The sequence below is a fragment of the Engraulis encrasicolus genome, chromosome 8 (genome assembly GCF_034702125.1).
Source record: "Engraulis encrasicolus isolate BLACKSEA-1 chromosome 8, IST_EnEncr_1.0, whole genome shotgun sequence".
Classification (NCBI taxonomy): Eukaryota; Metazoa; Chordata; class Actinopteri; order Clupeiformes; family Engraulidae; genus Engraulis; species Engraulis encrasicolus.
The window spans coordinates 15,017,734-15,027,511 of record NC_085864.1 but is presented as its reverse complement, the minus strand read 5'-3'; the positions used below and the strand labels follow the sequence as shown (position 1 = coordinate 15,027,511).

General features: G+C 46.6%; 1 protein-coding gene across 1 annotated transcript in view; it reads right to left on the bottom strand.

The window, feature by feature from the left end:
- mettl16 (methyltransferase 16, N6-methyladenosine) overlaps positions 1-9,778 on the bottom strand; it is a 61,950-nt gene that overhangs the window by 32,737 nt on the left and 19,435 nt on the right. The window contains exon 3 of the mRNA XM_063204329.1: positions 2,168-2,367. Within this exon, the coding sequence (XP_063060399.1) occupies positions 2,168-2,367 (200 nt within the window). The remainder of the gene's footprint in view (positions 1-2,167; positions 2,368-9,778) is intronic.

Here is a 9,778-nt window from a genome sequence, read left to right as displayed (position 1 = left end):
CTGTACTTGAAGAGCTTCATTGTAAAATGACGTGCAGTATATGTCGGAACATTTTAGGAAATTAACATTTTTGCATTGGGCATTCCATTGCATTGATCCAAATGCATTTTATATAGGTTTAAAAAGTATGTTGTAAAAATTGTTGAATGTCAAGTATTCACACATCGATCACAGGACTTCTGAACAGTTATTTCCAATAATAAAATGCAAAAATGATGGATATGTAGTTTTGCAACGAAACTTGTAATCGTAATTTATATTATCTATTAGGGAACATTTACCATTTGAAACACACATGTCATCGGGTGTACTGTGAGACCCGAGCTGTCCTTAGGCTTATTTTACATCTACATGATGTGATGAGGAAGATAGTATTACCAGTCAATGTACACCACGGACATTAACACAGAATAGGGTGAAATGATTTGCGCATACATGAATGACCGTCACACCTTTGAGGTCGCATATTAATCCTCAAACCAACAGGAAAAACTAAATTAGTAGTATTCCGTTTGGAAATTCATCATCTGAAACCAAGACAGCAGCAAACACAACACCACTGAATCAGCACCATCCCTTTATGAGGCCAACACCGCAATATCCCACAATAGTCCCTCAACTTCATAACACAAACACTCACCAACTAGGACAGTATCGACTTGGTTGCTCAAAATATCACTTCCATGGTCATTAGGAACAAAGACACCAAGCCAGAGAGAAAGAGAGAGGCCAACATCTGTTCTTTATAATCGGAGGGCAGAGGGGTTTGGGGATGTGTGGAGGTGAGGAGATGTGGACTGTGATGGGGTTGGTGATGGTGGCAGGGGTGCTGGGTGCTGGGTGATGGGTTCCTCCTACCTAGCCGAACTGTCACCGCATGACTTTGAGCCTCATATTTAACACAGTGGGGAGGAGATGGAGATGATGGGGAAAGTGTGATGGCTTGGGGGGGTTGCGGGGGAAGGGAGATGGTGATATTGTATAAGCACTGAAGGTGAGATTGAGCAGAGGGATGGGGGAGTGGATGATGTATGATAAGGAAATATTGGAGGATGGATGAGTGGAGTAGAGAAGTGGAGTGTGGGGGGAAGGCAGGGAAAGCTGTACCAGGGAGAGAGGACATGTTGCGCTCATACAATGGCCCTAGTCCAGTGGTTCTTAACCTTTTTTCTTGAAGCACCCCCTAACCTGTGCCCAAGACAAGCCGTGCACCCCCAACCCAAACATCTACATGTGTATGCGCACTAACAAAATTATTTAAGTGAATAATAACAATGATTCTTGCTTTGCAGATTTAACAATACTTCAATGACTTAACATTAGGTCCAAACATGTTTTAATTTGGTCTTGATTTGGCCTAATTATAATGTTTGGAATCAGAATTTTGGTCACAACCTCAACACAAACAAAATTCTGCGCACCCCCTGAAATCTCTGGCGCACCCCCAGGGGGTGCCCGCACCCCAGATTAAGAACCACTGGCCTAGTCTATTGTGACCTGGTAACTAAATGCTGTCCATCACCCAGTGAGGGTAGTAAACATGACTGGGAAAAATAGATAGGGTAAGTAAAAGGAAAAGAAGAGAAAAAGTAAAAGAAGTGGGGGAACAAAGGAAGGAAGGGGCACAAATATGGCAAAACTGAGAGAGGACTCGTACTGATGTTGATACCGCTGCTTTGTGGTGCCCTGGATTGCCAATAGGATCCCTCCATCCAGTGGATGTAGTTGGGATGAAATATGGAAAGAAGTGAAAGCCCACCTTGGAAACTCCCGTTGCCATTTTGACACATCGTTCCACAGCCTTAAGTGATCACTGTATTGTATTTATGCCAAATTGAAGTTTCACCTCACCAGAGCAAGGAGGCAGCCTCAAATGGCGCCTCAAGGGACCAGTGCAGCAGGGCGGTACCATGATCAGGGTACTGTACCGCAGTCAAGGAGGAATATAGGGGAGAGCACTGGCTAATTACTCACCCGACCAACCTAGCAGGTCGGGAGTCGAACCGGCAACCTTTGGGCTACAAGGAAAGGCAGAAAGAGGGCGTGTAGCGAGGTAAATAAAAAGGTGGAAAGGGGAGAAGAAAAACCCTTACGAGTGTCGATGGCCCCTCTGATCGAAGCTTCTCCACACAGTGGGTGTAATGGGAAGAGGAAGGACAAGTCTTACCGATGTCGATGCCCCTGCGTGGGCCCTGCTCCCTGGTGCCCTGGTCGCTGATGAGGTCCTCCACCCAGTGGATGTAGTTGAGGCGCAGGGGCACAGTGGGGATGAGGCGCTCCAGGGGGATCTGGATGGTCAGGCCAAAGTCCTCCTTCAGCAGGGTGCAGGTCAGCGCACGCACCGCCTCCGGGTCCTTGAAGTTCAACCTGCAGGACGGACAGACGGACAGTTAGTTTGGTCATTGTGCACACTCGTACTTTAAAGTTCATAAGGGTTGGAGCAGGTGTCACCCAACAGTTTTTTTCTTCCTTTTAAGGGTGCTGACCAAAATATTGTAAGACTGAAAAATGAAAAAAAAGGTTTTTCAAAAAAAAAACTTTTTTTCATCTTTCAATGCACACTCGTACTTTACAAGGAGTGAAGACACCAAGCTTTGCAACCATTATTGATGTACCAGTAGTTACACAACGCCTCTGGATCCATTAAGTTCAACCCACACATTAGTGGTTCAACCTTTAAGAGATAGAGTAGGGGGTGTTTGTAAAGTGTGCTCACTTATTGTTCTTCACATGGGACAAAACATTGATTAGTTTGGTAAGTGTGCACACTTATAGTTCAACCCACAAGACATTTGGTGGTTAAGTGAGCATATTCACTCATCATTCTTCACAGTTCCTTATGCAAGTGTTCTAGTCTTGACAGCACAGGTATTGTCCTTCCAACAAGCAGCAGAGGCTTGTTTAACATCATACTAGCAACTGTGTGTCATCACTAAGTAAGACCAACACTGCGACAAGAGAGAGAGAAATCATGCTTATTTGGCAAAAGTGTTTTTCGTGTTAATACTTCTACTTTTCTTCTTTCCATAGGTGGGAGATAAAGAGACAAAGAAAGAACAAAGGAAAGGGCAAAAACAGACAGAGAAAGACAGGAACAGAGACAGACATGGACAGAGAGAGCACTCCATGCAGTGGAGATATTTTTGTGCATGGACAAAAAGGTGAGGTTTGCAGAAAAAAAATGGAATTTAAAACAAGACAAAAGGGAAAAATGTGAAAATGCAGAGTACATGGATAAAGAGGGAGGCGAAAGAAAAAGAGCGGTGGAATAGACAAGAGGTGTGAAAGTAAGGCAGACACGAATACACTCGTCCATAATCATGTTAGCCCACCCCATCAGCCCCCACACTCCCCCCCCACACATTAATACATCTGGGCAAGATGAATTTTGTTCAATCCATCATTGACACGTCTGCAGTGATGGAGAGAGAGAGAGGGGAAAAAAATGGATGGAGGGCTCTCATCAATTTGCACTACCCTGATAATGGTGGCTAAGGACTTGATGATCAGCCTCCAGCCTCCACACACGCACACGCACGGTCGCACGCACACATACACACACACGCACGGTCGCACGCGCACACACACGCGCACACACACACGCGCACACACACGCGCACACACGCGCACACACGCGCACACACACACACACACACACCCAAGCACACACACACACACCCATGCACACACACACACACACCCAAGCACACATACACACACACCCATGCACACACACACACCCATGCACACACACACACACACACACACACACACACACACACACACACACACCCATGCACACACACACACCCATGCACACACACACGCACACACACACCCATGCGCACACACACACCCATGCACACACACACCCATGCACACACACACACACACACACATATTAAACACTGTGCTATCACTTCCCATTCTGACATGTTTAATGAATCAGTGTGTCCTGAAGTCATGCCTTTATTCGTGGAGAGGCAAAGTGCAGTGAAGATAGGAGTAATTAAAATGTCTCCCTGCATTCACACCTACGCAGATGTAAGACAACGCCTGAGAGTCTGTGTGAGTGTGTGTGTGTGTGTGTGTGTGTGTGTGTGTGTGTGTGTGTGTGTGTGTGTGTGTGTGTGTGTATGTGTGTGAGTGTGTGTGTGTGTGTGTGTGTCTAGCACCTTCCAATCTGTCTGTCTGCATGAGTGTGTCTAGATATGGGGGCCTGCTGTGTGTGTGTGTGTGTGTGTGTGTGTGTGTGTGTGTGTGTGTGTGTGTGTGTGTGTGTGTGTGTGTGTGTGTGTGTGTGTGTGTGTGTGTGTGTGTGTGTGTGTGTGTGTGTGTGTGTGTGTGCGCGTGCGTGTGCAGACAGATATACACAATGTCTACATGAGAAGAATGTGTGTGTGTGTGTTGTGTGTGTGTGTGTGTGTGTGTGTGTGTGGTGTATGTGTGTAATGCGTGTGTATGTGTGCGTGCAGGCACACACAAGAATCTATGATTGACTTTGTGTTTCACAGCACTACCTCTCCCCATCTTCGCATGTGGTGATACAGAGAAAGGCACACACGTCAGCCGACAGACAAAGCAAAGCCCAACATGTCACAGCATCCCCCCCTAATCCCCAGGTGTTGCAGCACTGATGGGGAAATGATCAGGGTCTGGGGCGCTACTTGTTTGGATAACACCCAGATTAGAGTAAATCCCCACCTGATGACGGCCTAATGACAGGACAACGTCGTCTTAGTGGGCACAGACGAACAACGTGCTCACCACTTGACCAGAACGAATTAAGAGATGACAAAGAGATACCCCTTGAAATCGGCCGCAAGTTTTAGCTGTAATGCCACCGTAATCCCACGGGCTCAGCCTCGGAAAGCAAGCGCATCAATGTATCAGAAGCGAAAAACAATCAGGGGTACATGACACACTAGTATATGTTTTTGAATATTTTACTGGAGTGTGTGCCATTACAGTCATCTACAAGCTGAATATCACTATGTAGAATGGTGATTAATATCATTTTCTGACCTTTCTCCTGACACTGCTGATCTTTCATCGTAATTCACCTCTTAACACCAAGACTAGAGCAGACTGTCTGATTGTAATGAGAAGACGAGGCATGGGGTCTACAGCCATAGCTCTCCCTCCATATTATATTGTGGCCAGCACTGAGAACATGTTCTTTATGCATAATGCAGTTCACACTCTGACCTTCTGGAATGAAAAAATAAAATAATCTCTTCAAGTCTCCAAAGTCTCATCGAGTAGGTTATTACGCATCAAGTATCAAGCCATTTGCAAATGATTATAATAATTTACAATGGGTAGGGTTAATAATTAAAATGATTTCTCTAGTGTGAACTTTAAAATGATCAACAAAAGGACACACATCGCTATAATGCAGTGATAATTAATACCACTTTCTCCTGACATCTCTGGTCTTTCATCTGTATTCACCTCTTCCATGGAGACATGCCCTCACTGTAACACCCAGACCAGACAGCAGAGCAGAACGTCTGACTTTAATTAGAGGAGAACATGCATGTAGGCCACGGCAGCGTATCTTCCCCTTATATATAGTACTGGGCATAGGGCACGTCATGCATTATGCAGTTCATTCTGACTGTGACCTTCAGAACTACAAAAAAGACAAAGTACAACTCAAAAGTTTTGCTCTAAATTGAATGCCTCTTGCAGCAAATATATCACGCCATCACCAGTGATAATAACTGTTTACAACTGGAATAGTTTATAAGTGACATGGGTCAAAGATTTTATTTTTTATTTTTTAGCTCAGACGTCAGGTGGGGCAATGGCATCTAATGCCCATGAATTAATTAGTAACTGGTAACATGCCGCAATGAATATGCTTGTTAGATAGTCCACAAAAAACAAACAACAAATCCATAAGGCAGTTGCACTGGCTGCTATTGCACCGCCCTGACAGGTGCTACTGCTGAAATGTCACTGACACATGTAACCAAAAGGTCATGATGGAGATCATCAGGCCTTTTGAATTTCATCTACCTCTTCCAACTAAGACCCTCCTTTAGACCAAGACCAACCAGCAGAACTCCTGATCGTCATAGAAAGTGAAAAAGCTTAGAAGCTGCACGTCTCCCTCCATATAATATCATTGCAGAGCACAATGAGCACATGTGCTCTCTCTCTCTGCATAATGCAGGCCAGTCTGAGCGTGACCTTCAGGTGATTGCAGCAGCGCCTTGGAGCCTCAGCCAACACTACCTTTGTCTCATTAGGGGGGAGAGAGAGAGAGAGAGAGAGAGAGAGAGAGAGAGAGAGAGAGAGAGAGAGAGAGAGAGAGAGAGAGAGAGACAGAGAGAGAGAGAGAGAGAGCAGCTTTGGAGTTCAGCAGATAGGCTGGAGAGGAGGAAGAGGATGGAAATGAGGAAGAGGAAGAGGATGAGGATGATGTGCAACGCTCTGCTGCACTACACTGCCACTCAGCACCAGCTCTGCAGCTTCATCGAGACACAGAGAGCAGGGAGGGCAGAACAGGAGGAGGACACACACACACACACACACACACACACACACACACACACACACACACACACACACACACACACACACACACACACACACACACACACACACACACACACACACACACACACACACACACACCACACCACACCACACCACACCACACCACACCACACCACACACACTGAAGCAGTGTCATCACCCAAAAACTAGGTGACAAGGACAGAGCGGGAAAGAGAGAGAAAATAGAGTCGGAGGGCATGGGGAGAGATGGAGTGAGAGTGGGGAGAGTGAGAGAAAGAGCAAGAGAGAGACAGAATAAAGGAGACGGGGAGAGAGAATGAGTGGAGAAAGAGGAGAAGGTTAATGAGTGGAGGAGGAGGTAGGAAAGAACGAGAGAGAGAGAGAGAGAGAGAGAGAGAGAGAGAGAGAGAGAGAGAGAGAGAGAGAGAGAGAGAGAGAGAGAGAGAGAGAGAGAAAGAAAGAAAGAAAGAAAGAGGAAGCAAAAGAGATAGCTAGAGCCAGAGAGAGTCTAAGGAAATGAGGGGAAAGAAAAAGAGGGAGTGAGAGGATGAGAAGATGGGGAGGGAGCACAAAATGACAGAAAATGGAGAGAGAAAGAAAAAGAAGAAGAATGAGCCAGAGTAAAAAAAAATGGCAGAAAGGTAGAGCAAGCGAGCAGAGCACTGTGTCTGACCCAGATTAGTGTGTCCATTGTGGGGGCCGCTGGGCTGGGCTGCGGGGCTATGTGTCTGTGTGGTGGGGATGTGGGGCAGCGTGGCTGCCTGGCTGTATAGTGGGGTCATAATCAATATGCTGAGGAGGAGGTCTGCGGCTGCCCAGCCAACTGCTATATATAGACACTGATGAGCCACAGCTAACACTGCCGCCGCACTACTGCACTAGAGGAGAGGGGGAGAGAGAGAGAGAGAGAGAGAGAGAGAGAGAGAGAGATGGAGGGAGAGAGAGAGGGAGAGAAGGAGAGAGAGAGGGAGAGGGAGAGAGGGAGAGAGAGAGAGAGAGGGAAGAGCACATGGGGATAGGGTGTGGAAAGAGATGGAGCGCTGCGGCTGTGCCACACTGTAACCATAGCAACCACCCCCCTCATCAGCACCACACACACACCGCATCCACACACACAAGCTGCACACGCACACACACACACGCACACACACACACACACACGCACACACACACACACCCAAACCCAACTCCTCAATGTAAAGACACGCCTGTCTGAGCTCATGCATACATACAAGGGCAATGCACCCCTCAAAAAAATGCACGCATGCACACGGCTACAATTGGTTTGTTTAAGATGGTTGCGCGCACGTGCACAGGAGAGGAGCGAGAGAGAGAGAGAGAGAAGCGGCCAGAGGAAGGGAGGGAGAGCAGGAGTGACAGAAAGAAAAAGAAATGGAGCGAAGAGATACAAAAAGAGAATGGTAGAAAATACAGATGGAAGGAGAGAGAGAGATAGAGAGATAGCGTGGACATTTGTATTTATAAGCAGAGCAGTGATGGATGACAGGAGCTACAGATATGGCTGCCCCTGGTGAGCTTGAGGAAAGGTGAGTATGATTTTATCGCGCGTGGCTGTGCCCTCGAGAAAGCGGAGGTCACTCACTGCAGCCCTGGCTAGCAGCATAGCAGCAAGCAGGGAAGAATACTACAGCAAGTTGAGGAGGAGGCAGTTGGAGAGAGAGAGAGAGAGAGAGAGAGAGAGAGAGAGAGAGAGAGAGAGAGAGAGAGACAGAGAGCACAGCCCTGCAAAAACACACACACACACACACACACACACACACACACACACACACACACACACACACACACACACACACACACACACACACACACACACACACACACACACACACACACACACACACCCTCAGCCAAGGGCACAACAGACCCCACAGAGGAGTAGCCAGTTCAGCACTTTCTCTGCCCTCCTAACCACACCACAATGCCACCACCAGCAGCACTGCTATTACAGTACCAGCACCATACAAAGCCCAGCTATGGCTCTCCACTGCCTGACTGCACCAGGGGGGGGGATCAGGCGAGGGCACCAGCCACAAGAGCCAAGGGCACGGCACAGTACGGGAATGGGCACCACAGCCCAACCACATACACACACACACGCACGCACGCACGCACGCACGCACGCACGCACGCGCACGCACACACACGAGCGCACACATACAAGACGTGCACACACAGACACACAAACGAGCACACACGCACGCACGGAGGAGGAAGGAAAGTCTTCCACAGACTAATCTGCATACAAATGAATGAATGAAATTCACACACAACCACCATGCGTGTTGAATAAAAAGCAGTGGTAAACAAGCAATAATGCATCAGAATTAAAAGCTGATGCAATTACTTGTGCAAATATATATATATATATTTTAAAAAGACTCCATTAACCATTAAAGCGGATGTTCGTTGAGACCTTTTTAAATGCCAAGGAAAAGGACATGCAAATATTAGTGCCCTGCAGGCATTCTGCACCGCAGATAAATGATGCGCACCCTTGTGCAATTCTTCACAAATAATGAATGTAATGTCTTTGACATATTTAAACAGTGTCTGGAGCATTGCGCTGCAGACATCTTCCTTTTCATATATCCATTGCTTTCGTTCTTGTCTAAGAGGCATTTTCTGACGTGATACACCCGGGTCATTCCATGTCAATTCACACGCCTTCCCCACATGACCCTCTCCGATTTAGCCGATATCTCACATACAGGTGCCTTTTGATGTCAATTGAAAGAATACCAAGTATTAGCACCCTACGTCTAACGGTTGCGGAGATGAAGCCCTCCAAAGTTGGGGTGCCATGCCCACTTTTCAAGCCTGTGAATTGCATACAAAATTTACAAGCAGATTTTGACACCTCTGCTTTTAGTTTGAAGGAAGATACAGGCCTAAAAATCACCATGGCCCCTCAATATGACCCTGTCTACCAGATGATGTACTTAAAAATGGCATGCCTTGATTATTTTTGGCTATATTAAGCCTGAAAAACTGAATTAGTGAAACGTGTGTTGAAGAGTCTTGCCACTTTGGGGTTCCAGATCTTGGAAACTATGTATGCTTTGGGAGTTATAATTGATTTTCCATCATATTTGGGAACTGTACAGTGTATTCCAAAAAAAGTAGGGCACTCAGCCTTTTAAGGATGGAATAGGAGGGAATCAAAAACAGCTTTTGGACAAAATGACCTTACGGTACCCTCTACTTCAGGCCTCAAATTAACCATGTG